The sequence below is a fragment of the Megalops cyprinoides genome, chromosome 5, assembly GCF_013368585.1.
Source record: "Megalops cyprinoides isolate fMegCyp1 chromosome 5, fMegCyp1.pri, whole genome shotgun sequence".
NCBI lineage: Eukaryota > Metazoa > Chordata > Actinopteri > Elopiformes > Megalopidae > Megalops > Megalops cyprinoides.
In genome coordinates, this window is record NC_050587.1 from 22,270,394 (window position 1) to 22,285,093 (window position 14,700).

At 46.9% G+C, this 14,700-nt stretch overlaps 1 protein-coding gene across 1 annotated transcript in view; it reads left to right on the forward strand.

Moving 5' to 3' along the window:
• arrdc1b (arrestin domain containing 1b) overlaps window positions 1-14,700 on the forward strand; it is a 41,611-nt gene that overhangs the window by 9,591 nt on the left and 17,320 nt on the right. Inside the window, exon 2 of the mRNA XM_036529068.1 lies at window positions 13,030-13,140. Within this exon, the coding sequence (XP_036384961.1) occupies window positions 13,030-13,140 (111 nt within the window). The remainder of the gene's footprint in view (window positions 1-13,029; window positions 13,141-14,700) is intronic.

The following is a 14,700-nucleotide window of genomic DNA, read 5'->3' on the forward strand; positions in this document are numbered from 1 at the left end:
AGGTGACATTTGCGAAAAAGCTGGATGCTGGTGAATGACAGCAGAATGTATTTGTTGAAGAGGAACTGGGGTGACCTTTTCTGAGTGTCTCCAGCACGCAGCCCGCAAGCTTCCTCCTCCCCTTACACACACACCCCTGCTGCAGCAGCGGGATAGTCTCCGCCGCTCTAGAGGAGCGTCTCGCTAATGCGGGAGGACTTTTGCCTGCCAGTCATCTGCGCGTCTCTGATGTGTGGTGAACCTGGAGTGGTTCTGGGTCATCCGAAACATGAGGGGATGAGAAGGAGGGCCTTGGAAAGTGCTTTTGATCTACGGCGCATGAGAGAGTGTATTGGACACTGAGATGAAAGTTAGACTGTTTTGGACCAGTCAAAACCTTTGGCTTTTAATGCATTGTCTCGGGCATATAAAGCCCAGCACCAATTACAGAACTGTGACACAATAAACCACCCTGCTTCTGTCCTGGGGGGCAGGTGCAGTACTGCAGCAGATGTCAGATACGCGATTTGCACGCCCATTTGTCATTTGTCCCTGCAGTTAGGCACATGCTGTCTGGAGGCACATTTGAGCTTGCTCCTTATTATGAATGAAAACAGAACACCTGAGTTACAAGTTACAATGGAACAAACAAACAAAAAAAAATGACAGAAACAGTGAATGGCCCAGTATTCACAGTATTCAATGGGTAATTCACTTTCACTTCACACAGTTCACACAGTTCACTTCGTGTTGTTTAGTATCACAACAGCAGCTTTCTCACTCTGCTGAGAAAGAAATAAAAGATCCCTGAGAAGCGCCTGATATAGTGGAACTGACGAAGGTGTGCTCTTCTTTTAATATGCTCCCATTACAGCTGGCTGCACTGAGCAGCCTGGGAAATGCATAGCATTACCATCTTTGTTATCATCGGCTGTCAGTCTCCTGTATTCAGCATGGGTTGATCTTTGAAATAAACCCAGGGATAATGTTTCATTGGATGGGCAGTCAACTGTCGGGCTCTCCACTTGCCCCGTGTTTACCCTTCCAGACAGTAACAAATAGCGTACAATATAAATCTATACTGAAATGCTTGTATAAGGCCCTATGGGGATTTTTTTTTTTTTCGACGTTCTCATTTGAGTGCTATCCGGTGCTGAAAGCCTGAAGGAGAATCTTAGTGCAGTTTGTCCCTCCTCCTTGTCTCATTACACTGTGAGAGCTACAAGCAAAGAGCTAAGGAAGCACTCCAACCCACGGGCCTGTTAACACACTAATCAGCACCAGCCTGGCAGTGTTATTTTTAATTGATGCAGATGCACGGGAAATGCCAGCTTATTTTAAGGTCCCCTGTACCAAAGTGGTGCTAGACAGAAGTTGAGAAACCCACGCTGCATTACAATAGATAAGGGAAGCCTCAGTCTAAGAATTCTGGAATTAAAACCCAGGATGTCAGAAAGACAGGCAAACAATGAAGGAGATTGGTGCTAATGCTGTGACATCTCCTCTTATTTTCATTACATCATTTCCTGTGGAGAGAATTTAAGAGTGTGAATCTAATGAGCCATGTTTATGCAGTTTTGTTTTGCACAGCTAAAGCCAAGAGAGCTTTTATTCTCCATCATTCATGCATAACATTTAGTAATCAGATGGGTGTTATAGTATCCAATGTGCAAGAGCTTTGTGGCGACTACCGAGCCAAAAAGAGGTGCTCAAAATACATTTCTAGCATATCTCTGTCTCCTATATCTGGCATTGTTTTATTCCATGTCTCTTTGGTTTAGCAAGGTCTCCATATTATTCTGGTAAATATTCAAAGGTTGATTTCTTTTCCTCTTATTTGAATAGTGCAGTGATAATGGTACTAGTGCAAATGTAGGTGGACACTGTGCTTGAATGCTCCAGGATATCAAGTTCATCCATGCAAAATAGGTATTCTACTAAAGCCGATCGGTTTGCACAAAAGCAGATATCCTGATAATACCTCCCAAATAAAATCAGGCTAACCAGTTGGCTGTGGCTCAATAATATTTAACATCTGAGCTGTTGCTGGTGGTCCAGGCTTGTGGTCAGGTCACAAAGCAGTTCCTCTGACCTCAAACCAGTGATGATTCCATCCTGATTAAATTAACCATGGGCGGGTCCTGCGGGAGGAATAATAAAGGTCATTCTCAGACTGGCATGCCCAGCCGGAACGGGCTGGTTTGGCCAAGCCATAGGGAGTACCTTCCCACAGGATTCTCCCCTCTCCTGCGCTGGTACGGTCCGCATACCAGACGGAAGACTGACTGTGACTCCCCAGGAAAGAATGTTCTCCCCCAGGACGTGACCCCGCCTCGATCTGACTGGCCCGCTGCAGTCACACCTGGCCAGCTCGCAGACGTCAGCCGCTCGTTTCTACGGCAGCAGAGCAGAACAGTTACTCCCTTGCATTCCAAACTTGGGGAAGGAATTTGTCTCACGGTTGCTTGCTTTCTTGCCGGTGTAGGTTTGTAATCACAATGGGCTGTTCTGGTTCTTGTTAACCAAAACCATGTGATTTGATGATGCTTATGGTGGCAGGGATGGCAGCGTCACAGAGACATAGGGATCCTGGTGCCAGAGACACAAAACGCTTGACCAGAAGCTTGAGTTTAGAATAGAACAGAACAGGGCAGAATTGTGTAGAACAGAACAGAAGACCTCTTTGATCCCCGTCGGGGGAAACTGTCTTCTGTCTGAAGTCGTTTTATTTTGTGAATGTCCTGAGATCAGTGTGGTAATGTGAGAGAGCACAAAGGGAATAGACTGTGGCTCTGCAGTTAGTGTTGTGTAATGCCCTCACCCCCGACCCCCAGGGGTAAGCCTCTTATCTATGGGCTTATTCTCAGGCTGATCTGAGGACAGTGCCTTATGGGGCGTGCTCCCAGTACAGGATATTGCATACCAACACACGCGTAGCAACCGCTGGTGCTGCCCCACCCTGAATGAGGACACAGCAGGCATGTTGCTTTAATTTGAGTCTGTATAGGTGTCAGACACGGGGGTCATCGGAAATGGGTTGAGGTATTAAAGCCTCTGGAATCTGTCAGCTCCAGCCTGAGTGACTCTACTCTGGGGCTTTGCACGGTGAGGGCAAAGGCAGCCAGGGTTGCTCGGGTCTTTCGAGGCAGTTCCAACAGCAGCTTCTTTTAGGCTCTTCAGAATGGATGGGGTGGGGGGAGGGAGCGAGTCGATCGAAAATGAGGCCCGAGACATTTTCAGGGCTTTAAAATTTAATGAGGCTGGTGCTGAGAGGAGGTTGGATTACAGCGCAAGGATGGAGGGCCACGGCTGAGGGATCCAGAAGCAAGCGGGAGCCCACGAGGAAACCCCTCCCGTGCCATCCAGTCCCACTCTGCCTTCAGTGTCACATGTCTGCCCAGGAAGTCCACTGTTGTGCTACTGAGTGTGTTGGCCCACCATGCTGTGGGCCACATCCCTGATCCTGAACAGGCGAGCCAATCGGGCGGCTGATCTGCGATCAGTGAAATCCAAAACGGCTCCCCGCGCCACATAAACAGTGCGGCCTTTCCTGAAGCACCCTCTACCCGTCCCGCCGTCTCGTGGTTATTGATCAGGGCACATGCTGTAAACAACACCGCACGTTTTAATCAATTAGCACCTATTACTGAGTCAGCTGAGCTGGCCCAATTGTAGGCTTGACTCTTTGTGGATAAGTGACGACAAGGTGTGACAAGAGACGGACATGCTGAGGTTGGAGTCATTACAAATGTTCCCATTTAATCTCACCGCTCTGTACAGGGAGTTATGGTGCAAATGACGGTGTAACCACGGAAACGCATCCAGCCTTTCCTGAGAAACTAAGCATTAATGCAAATGTTTGGGATTTTTACAGAAGGTATTGAGTGAGTAGATAAGCTCATGGAGAGCAGTACAGCAGAAGCTCAGGAGCTGGAATAGCTCTGGGAGTGTTTCATGTAATGTGGGAAAATGATGAAAGATGACTGTATGTTGATGGAAGGAAACCTGTTCCTGCATCCATACAGTGGAATAGCCAAGGCACGAAACATGGAGAAACACAATACGAGATGGACTGCAACAAAGACTGCAAATAACTCTTTGTGTGTGTGTGTGTGTGTGTGTGTGTGTGTGTGTGTGTGTCTGTGTCTCCCTGTCAGTGTTTTCTGTGCATGTATGCCTGAGAATGTGCTTGTGTCTAAGTGTGCATGCATGCATGCATGTGTGAACTTACATTCTGCTCCTGTCTGGTTCAACCACCCACCTGTAGCCTTGAGTGTTCTCATTAACACTGTTAGAAAGTGCCTGATTATGGGTGGGGGTGTTGGTGTGTACAGTATTACGTAAATAACTCAAAAGTACTCAACACTATTCATGAAGTGTTCCTCCTCTTCCCTTCACCTCGGTGATTCACTAGACTTGTTTAATCTTGCTCTTAGTACTGCTGACCTAGTTGAAAAGGAACCCCAGGCCTATAAGAGACACAAAGTCCTCCATTGTCTGAGAAGCAGTTTCGCCTGCCCCTTGTTTTGGCCGTGGGATAAAGGAGGCATTTTCTTTCTTTCTTATTCTTTCAGAGGCAGGACCTTAAACAAACTCACTGCGGCCCCTTTGTCCTACCTCCGTCCAGCTGAAACCCTATGCAGGGTGGCTGTAAGCAAGGAATCAGATTCAGGAGCACAAACTTGTTGCCTTCCTGCTGGTCCTGACCATGTCGCCCCGCATGCTGACTCATTGTTGCGATGCAGTGATGTCATAGGGGTCGTTTTCTGCTTGGATTGTGAGGCCTGATCGCTGATTGGCTGGACAGCTTAGCAGTGCTTTCCATTGTTACCTAGGAGATTTGTCCTCAACAGATATTTGCATGTGTCGCAACACACACACACATACACACACCTACAACTCCAAGTGCTTTTGAGATTAGCTCTGCAGGGTGAAGTACAGGATGTCCTATGTGCCTCTTATTTTATGTGATCTTATCTTGAAGTATTATTTAACACAAACATTTGCCAGTTTTGAGTTAAGTGCTGTCGTAGACACAAATGCTGGATGCCAGAAGCATGTTTCAGTTAACTTATCGGGTGTTTGAAATTGAATCACACTTTTTGGATCCACCCTAAATTGACAGGGAAAACACTTAGGTGCTTTTGGTGATTCTGGTGGTAATATTTTTAAACACCTTTTCACCTGTTAAACTTATGGTAATGTTTTTGATAAGCTCAGAGCAGACACCTGGAACACACACACACACACTCACACACACACAGAAAAAGTGAATAGCCAACTGGAAAGAGAAAAAAAGAACTGAAAAACTGTACAGCATAGTGGGACTGAAGGGTAGCATAGAGGCGGTTGTGTCATAAGTTCACAGGAGTCTAGTGTAAGGTTTTCTGTGTTGGTGAAAATACCCGTGGTCTGAAACCTTGGCTACATTTGGCAGAAATAGAGCTTGACTACATTTGAATCGATGCTGAGAAAAAGAGGTTAAGGCCGGAGCAGGTGGAGTTGCTCAGATGGGTTTAATGAACATGGTGAGACACTGCCTCCTGCCTCAGTTCTCTCTTGCACCTTTACTGAAACTCTTTGGCACTGAGGAAACTTGGGAAAATTCCAGTGTATCGAACTGGGCAAAGACAGAGATTCAGCGCTCAGCTATTCCTTTAAGTAATTTTCCATCTTTCCCGGTCAGTACTTGGCCCGATGAGCTTTGCAAATGACTTCACGTCTGAAGTAAGTGGCTGATATAGCCACACGGTGTGCATTACATTTGAAAGCCTCATATTGACTTGTTCAGTTAGGTGGCCCCGGTGGCACCGGGTGCATGTTCTCACCCTGTAGTCACCTCAGTATTAAAATGTTCCTGCACCTTGCGGTAGTGTCTTGCAAAGCAGTTCAGGTGTGTCCTTCCTCACTTTTCAGAAGTACAGACACAAGTCCAAAATGAGAAGCTTCTGCACACTTTATCTTCTTGTCCAGGGAGTTCATGAAATCAGCAAGTGAACAAGTCATTGTTTTCGACCTACATGGGTGCAAAAAAAAAAGCACCGTAATGTGGTTCAAAAAGGCAGCATTGATAACGATCACCGAAAGCATCGCGCCTTTTCTTTTGCCCACAGCAACCTGTTGTTCTCAGCAGGTTTAAAAACTTGCCGACAAACAAGCCTAGCTGTCTGTCATGACAGCGTGGAAATCGTCACCTTACCCTCCAGCACTGTCTTCCATTTACATGGACTGTTTGCAGTGACAGGAAGAGGAAACAGCGCCTGTGGCTGCTGATACTCACTGCAGGGGTCTTATCAGTGTATAAGACGGCGGGTTGGGTCTCGAAAGGGGGACGTGCTGAAGGAGAGTGTGTCTGTCGCGGATCTCAGCCAGTCAGGCTGTATCACTGAGGCTTCCCTAATTAGGCTTCCCTAATGTGTAAAGTTCCAGAATACTACAGAATGTTCCCATTGAGACACAACATTCTGAATATGCTATATCTGTGCACTGCAAGATGTGAACGTTTGCTAATATTACTGTTTACATGAAAATGAAAGTGTTCAGTTCAATTCAATTCAATTCATTTTTATTTTTATAGCGCTTTTTATAACACAAGTTGTCACAAAGCAGCTTTACATTGTTCCCAGGCCTGAGACCTCCTGAGAGCAAGCCTAAGGCAACAGTGGCAAGGAAAAACCCCCTATCAGGAAGAAACCTTGAGTAGAACCGGGCTCAGAGGGGGGGCCCATCTGCTTCTGGGCAGATAGAGTTAAAGACAAGTTATACAAAGTACTTTAAGACATTTACGATTGATAGACAATAGTAGTTAACAGCAAAGTGATTATAAGAATGTCTCCTAGGATGTCCGGTTCTTGGAATGCAGTTGGCTTTGATGGGCAGGGCAGCGAGGTAGCAGGACTGGAAAACGGGATGAGACGCTTGGGCTACAGCTCCGGACAGGAGCCCAGAGCAGGGATAGGAAGCAAACAGAAAACAGTGGTTAGTGGATGATAAGAATGGCAGGGATGTAGAAAAGAGAGGCAGAGAGGAGGGGCAGTGAAAAAGGTGCCAGTGTGCAACAAGGAAAAAAAACCCAGCAAGCTAACATTATGGCAGCATACCTAGGGGACGGGAGGCAAGGGACCGGCATTGTCATTAGGGCGACCCTAAGACAGTCAACACCAGATCACGGCACAGAGTCCATGAAAGCAATGACCACTTAGTCCACCAGAGACTCTAAGATCCACGCCAGCACCAGGCCATGTCCCTCAGCTGAAGGATTTATATAGATATGTTTTGAGCCTAGACTTGAAGGTGGAGAGAGAGTCTGTTCCCCGAATTTCGGTGGGTAAGCTGTTCCACAGGAGAGGGGCTTGGAAGTGTTCCATCCAAAGTGTGTTACTCTGTCATAAGGAATGCACCCATGCAGTCAAATATTCTAACAGAGAGAATTGTACAGGATAAGCTGTTTATGTGTGGGACTATTCCTTTAATATCACTTTAGATAGCACTATGTCCCATTAAGATAAGGTGGCATTATATTCAGAGCCATCTTATTCAGAACACTGGCATAAATAGAAAATCATACTCTGTGTAAGATGTCTACATGGCTTTTGTTATCCTGTGGCTACTTCAATACGCTGTGTAATATTAAAATATTAATGTGACTGTAAACATTGTCACTGTTGCCATACAGGCAGACTTTGCCAAACAGAACAGCAGATTGGCTCAGGACAGGGAACATACCCACTGTTGCCCCTGGTACAAACAAGTGTGTTTGTGGCCACATCTGATGCCACTTGTGACACCAGTTACCTACCAGTTACTCCCTTTCATTCATGCACAATGGCTTTGTGTTGTAGACTGCACAGTTGGGTAATCATGGGCATTAAAGTGATCTCTTATGTCCTCTTTTGTGTGGCAACTGTGCCGTACTTTGCTGGCCAGGCTGAGTCAGGGCTGGTTTGCGGTTTAATTATATTTCTGTGATTCTCTTTCTGTTTTGTGTAGCTCTGTGTGACCACACAGTCACTGGTGCCATTCTTAGTCTGATTCATGTAAGCTAATTCACTGTGGTTGGATGATAATGATGATGATCATGGTGATGGCAGTGATGATGGCGAGGATGATCATGGAGGGATAATGGTGAGGATGATGATATTGATTGAGGATAGTCATGGAGCACCCAGTTTATTTGTATGCCTGTTAGGTTCCCCCTGGTGACATTAGCACGAGCCTTCACCAGTTGCGAGTCAAGTATGCCAGGCACGCTTTAAGCCGTCATTACTTCATCATGCTTCCATACCAGAACTGTGGGTCTTTGGGTTGGTCTGTGGGGCTACTGCTGGATTCCTACCCTGTTGGGGAAGAAATCAGCAAGCAATAAGATAGACGAAGCTGGGTGGAGAAAGAGGTCACACGGCAACAGTGGGAGGGAGTAGAAGACACCATGGACTCCAGTGGAATGTGATCTTAAACCCTGTGAAAATTGACCGTCAGTGTGGAAGGCATGTGATGCGCGCTTATTGACTAGAACAGCATCTACTGGGGCCCAAAGACACTGCATAGCTCTCTATATGTCCTTACGCTCCAGTGGAAATGAGACTGGCTCCTTAAGGGTTAGCAGCTGCTCCAGGCCACGCACTTCATACTCCTCCACAAGTTTCCATTCAGCAGAAAAAGTAATCTGTGTTTCTTCAGTGAATTATTATTTTGCAGCCTCTTTGTCTCCTTCCTTCTGTTCATAATGGCCCTCCAGTGCGGACTTGATTGACAGACGCGAGCTTTGCTAAGAGCAGCTGTGGGTCGGGACGTCTGCTTTCAGGGTCACTCAACAGACAAACGTGGTGGAATTCATTCTTCGTAATTCAATTAAATTTTTTTTCAGTATGGTGTCAGGGTGTTTCTTTTTTTTACCCCTTGCTGTCTGTGTTTGGTCCATACCAGGCAGATGGGGTGGCCTGATTTAAGAGCCGTGTAAACGGGCTGGGGCTCTGACAGCCTGCTTGCTCCTGTTCGGTGCGTTTTTTTTGTCTTGATAGAGCCTCCGAGACGGAGGCTCTCATGTCAGCCTTTGCCAGCCCACGGCGGCCGTGGTGGTCGGTGAAGTGCGCCCATCTGCTGCTTGTGCCTCTCATTCATGCACGGCGGGCGCCATGCACACTCACGCCGAACAAGCACGCCCCTCCCGCTTTGTGGCATTTCCGTCCCCCGCGAAGGTCCAGACGTGGTTTGGAAGCGGGGCCCTCTCTGTTCCCCTCTGTTTCCTTTTGTGTGTGCTTTGAAAAGCCTTTCATCCGGGCGGTAGATCTCACTGGCTCCGATCCACTAACACATTTAGGAACACCATTCCGCCTGACTGTTCTGACAGCTCTCTGCCTTTGTGAAAGGGATCGTCTCTTGTACGTGCCTGTTCAAGCAGAAATAAAAATACTGCACACCATATTTTTTAATAAAAAAGACCTCATTGTTACAGTGACTTATTTCAGCGTGTGTCCTGATGCTGGTCATGCTGTTCTGGCCTCCCTCTCAGGCCCTTCCAACCCTCACGATTTGACAGGGGTAGGGAGCAGAACTGTTCTGGAATGTTCCAGGATGTTCTGCTCTCTTCCCTGCTGCTCTTGGACGATGGGAGATGTCTTGCAGTGCTGTCCCCTCTGTGTGCCGATTTGCACCAGGAAGGGAGAGGTTGGGTGGTCAGTAAATTTGGTAGGATTTTGTGCCGTGTTCGAAACGATAAGTGGAAAGATGGCACACCTCAGGGAAGGCTCATCAAATGCAAAGCCAGAGTGCCCGTGATGCAGGATTCAGAAACTGCAAGCTGTCAAAGGCCCGTGACGGCTCTGGGATCTGCGTCACCGTCTGTTTACTGAAAAAGAAGGGGATAAAAATGCAAAGCATGGTGCTCCTTCTCTCTCCCAGCGCTCTGCTCCTCTGACTCATGCTGCCAGAGGAGATGCTCCTGCAGTGCTCCTGGAGGACGGCTCCTCTGTGCAGTGCGTTTGCTGCTTTGATTGATTTGGCTTTTGTCTGTCTGTGTCAGGAAGTGCTGTCCTTCAAGAGCACCCTGCTCATTCAGATGGGACGGCAGGCATTGGGATACTTGACTGACAGACTGATGGACTGACTGGGAGGCTCTGACAGCTTTAATATTCACAGCTGCTCGGCATGCAGACTTCTACACACAAAGACGTTATCGCTCAGTTTCTCTGTCGTAAGATTCAAGATCCAATTTGTTTTACCGGAATGGCTTTACAATATGCTGTATTACCAAAGCAGGGTCACAGATGGAAAGAAATGACACAATAACAACAGTAATTGGAGATATATACTTGTATACACGATAGTACAATATTAAAGTAAAAGAAAAAACGTTAACATTATAAGAAGAGAAAAAAACATGTTAACATAAAAAGAAGAGAAGTGGTATTTCAAAATACATTGAAAACAGCATTCTTTCAGCCTCTGCATGCAAACAAGATGAGCTGCTATTCTGAATTTCTCTCAGAAAAGGCGTAATGAGGTGCCGTGAACATGCGGGAGTCCCTGTTCTCGGGAAAGCAATCTCAGAGGATTAGGGAAGGAGTCTAGCCCATGCGCACAAGCGGAGGTCGGCCGCAGCAGGCCTGCGTTGTGGTACTCTGATTCAGCTGTCCAGAGTCCTCTAATCCTCCGGTCAGCACACCCAGATGTTACGTAATGGGCTTGACGTGCGGGTGATGAGCACCGGCTGCCGTCTCATTTCACAGGGCGGTCACGTGATTGGAGATGAAGCGATTGAGTTTCTCTTTCCCAGATTTGTGGGATTTCTGTTTACATTGGAGTGATGTGTTTATGACACGATTACGTGGGACGGGGGCGGGTGGGCGGGGTTGTAGATCATAAACAAAGAATCACTGACTTTTGCTTCTGTCTTTACAACAAGGAGTGGTGTGGCTGGAAGTTTCATTTGGCCCATATTAAGCCCACATTAATGTCACATGCAGGTACGTCTCTGGCCTGTCTCACTCAGCAGTGTGATAAGGAGTGTGGCTTGTTATCTGCAACCTTGAGCCTGGTGTATGCTCAGCAAATTACAGTGTAATGGGTCAGACAGCCAATCAGTTGACCGGAGTCATGGCTGGTAAGCAGGCCTTGGCACCAATGATGACTGCGCACGGATACTTGATTGGTACGCACTAGTGCTGTTTTCTCGTGCCATCTCCCCCATCTGTCAACACATAAAAGGATAGGATGCCCTGTGCTGGTTTGTGTCACGGTCTGGAAAAAAAAAATACATTGGCAAGCTGTCTTAAAATGAGACAAAAATGTGTGTGGGGGGGGCTGTGCTTTGTGTAGGTACAGATGCATGAATTATTTGAATGCAGATTAGCTTTGTCTCTTTTCTTTAACAGACACCCTAAAACGAAGACCATCACCCACTCCATTATCCAGAATCAAAGTGTGAACTTATTTAAGCACCAGTTGCATTTTGCCTTCCTCCAATGATCAATGAGCAGCCTGAACAGATGCTCGTATACAAAAGTTCATCTGCAGTACTTAATTTATGATATCCATGTCTGTGTCTGGCCATACCACAGTTGCACAGGCAACTTTGGGGTGAGTTTGAGCACTGAATGGACAGCTGTTGTAGCAGGGGAGAAATCGCCAGGTGACAGAAGAGAAACCAGACCAGCCTGGGGGGGGGGGGGGGGGGGGGGGGGGGTTGGGCGAATGTGTTGTGGGAACCATGGGGAAGGTGCAGAAAACACTGCTGACCATAACAAAATAGGACCTAAATGTTGTTTTTTAAATACTCAAAATATTGCCTGTTGGTGTGGAAGCCCTGCGAGCATTGGCTGGCCTCGATTTATCCTAATCTCAGCCAAACCGCCATAAAATCTGACAGGAGGTTACTGAAGGACACATGATTCTAATTTCCGAGCTACATGTCCACTAAATTAAAAGAAAAAAAATCTCAGAGTCAGAGCCTGCAATAAAAAGGGTGGCTGTCTCTCGCAGGGCATTTGGGGCTTTGCATAACATAGTGGGTTTGATTCAGTGCGATTTATTTGAAACACAATCAGTCTAATCCTCCCGCTAATGCTGGGGGAGAGCAGTTCGGCAGGTGTGGTGAGACGCTAATCTAGTCCGGGCAGCTTTGCCAATAGCATTATCCTTTTAAAGCCTCGCATCAAGTCAGCTCCCCAGACTATCAAAGGCCGCTGTCGGCTTTCTGAAAGAGACATCAGGGGCTAACTGTCCGCCGGGGACTCGGGGGACAATTCCCCTCGCAGTGCAGGAACTTCAAATCACAGACCTGCTGCTGAAATGCATGTGGGCCTGGGAAAACAGAGTGTTGTGAGGTATTAATGGTCAGTCAGTCACCATAGTAACCCACCTATTGTGAGAAGCAGGTCCCTTTTTCACCTGGTAACCTCTGAGGTTGTGTGGTGGGCAGGTCTGCTTTACCTTGAAGCATTTACACAGGGCATTGTCAGTATATTTTACAGGATTTGTGACAATTGTTGATAGAGCTCTGTGTGTAAACAAGGTGTGGGTATGAGCTGGGGCTTAAAAACTGTAGAGAGTATCAAGTTTAGAGTGAAAAACTGCCTGCAGGTGCCTTTCACAGGAAGCCTCTGTTCCAGTTAAAGCCATGCATTTTTATTTAGTGTAGTACATTTAACAGCAGCTGTGGCTATTCAAGGCCCAGAATCCTGGACAATGAAGATAATTTTCAAAAAGGATATACTTATTTCAGAATTAGGTATAATGGTGCTCTCCGCTTCACTGTGAACAATATGCAGTGAAACACTCTTTATATATGCAGCACTTGCAGTCACACAATACTGAACAGGAAGGATCTAAACCTTATTATCAATACAAACACCATCAAGCTGACCACTGCTTTGACTAAGCCAGAATTTTTTTTTACATTTTCGAGAGGATGCTATTTGGTGTAATAGCGAAAATGCAAACCAATTATAGGTGGAATTATGGATTGTGAAGGACACATTCAGGTGTGTGTGTGTTGGTGGGGTATACAGATGTATTGAAAATTGCATTTTAACCCTTTGTTTTTCCCTGCAGCAATTAAGGTGAACTGTCTTGGTTCCTGTGGCGTCTCCAACAAGATGAACGACACGTCTTGGGCCGCGGAGGAGCAGTACTTCAGCAGCACGCTGTCTGTGGCTGACAAAGGTGAGTGCATCCCTGGGCCAAGGGCGGGGGAGGTCTGCCCCACACGTGAATGTGCACACACGGGAAACCGAAGGGAAGGCAATAAGGGCGCTATCACACGCATGCTGCTGACCTCACTGCTTTCCCTTTGGTTGAGGTAGACCAAGGGCTTCAGGCACATTTACAACAGCATCTTAAGGGGAGCCGCACTCAAGATATTCATGTGTATGCACTCATTACTCTGAAGGTGTTTTTGGACTTACAGAGGGCACAGATTATCAAACACCCCTTTGAGGAATTTTCAATTGCAAAATATCCATTTCTGTTTCATGGTTTGGAATTGGAGCTGCTTGGAAGGGATATTGACAAGCACTTGCCCCCTGCAGACATGTCGTATTCAGAGTATATATGCATGTATTTTTGTAGGCATTTGTAGGTACTGTATACTGTAGTGTATTATTCCTGTTACTGTAGTGTGCACCACCAGTGAGGTGATAAGAGTATGAATCATATTTATTCACCTGTGTAGAAGAGGCTCTGAGAAAGCCTTAGTCACTTGCCTTGCAGATGATGACCCGCAGTTTCAGAAAGCCATGTGAAACTCACTGTTGAGACATGGGAGTTATGTTTGACAAACATGTCCTTAAACAAGTGCAGCTTGATGTGTTTTACCCTTGCTAATGCTTACATGGCATTTAAGTGCTGAATATGTTCAGCTGGTAGACCCTGCAATGCTGAAGCACGTTAAACTCAAACCGGTGCCATGTGCCTTTAAAGGAGCGCTCTTTCCAGATCAACACCACTGAGGGTAATGTTTAAGCCCGACAGCCCCGCAATGGGCCGGACATCTAAAAATAAAAGAACAGTGGAGTCAGTGGCCTGAGACCTTAGTGGGAACGGTCTGTCCTGTCTCTCTTAAGGAAGAGGTGTCTGTTTGTTTGGTTTTGGGTCTTATGAAGCATGTTCCATATTCTTACCTGACTTTGTGTAGGCCCAAGACAGGGACAACTGGACTTAGGGGGACATAGCCCTGAAATTTCCCAGTGCTGCCTTGACATCCTGTCCCACTTGTGACAGTGGTACGATAGTAGAGAGGCAAGGAAGAGCAGACACCAGCAGACCCTGTTGTTCTCAGACACTGTTAGTGGCTTCCTGGTTTAGAGAGAGGGAATGCACTTGTTGTCCTGGTTTGAATAGTGAGAACGGTGGCCATTGTGTGCTGTGTCTGTGGCAGTGTTGTTAGTAAGGCCCTGTTCTGGGAGAGGAGCTGGGTTTCAGGCCAGGCATAGCGCATTGGGCTAGAGCAGTCATGTCTCTCAGCTGACCCCCCCCCCACCCCCCAACATAAGTGCTTGTTAATGTACAACGTGTGGCTTGTCTTACCGGTGCTCTCCAGGAGACCTTTCATCACTGGGGCCCGTTCTCTGTCTCCATGGGACAGATGTGCAGGGTAATTACTCTCATCTAAGCTCCAGACCCAACAAAGAAATTAGTGTCTCTTTGCCTGCACCAGGAACCGCTGCCGCCTGCTCATCTGTGACAGATTCCGACGACGTGGACGTGCCGTAGAAGTGCTTGTTC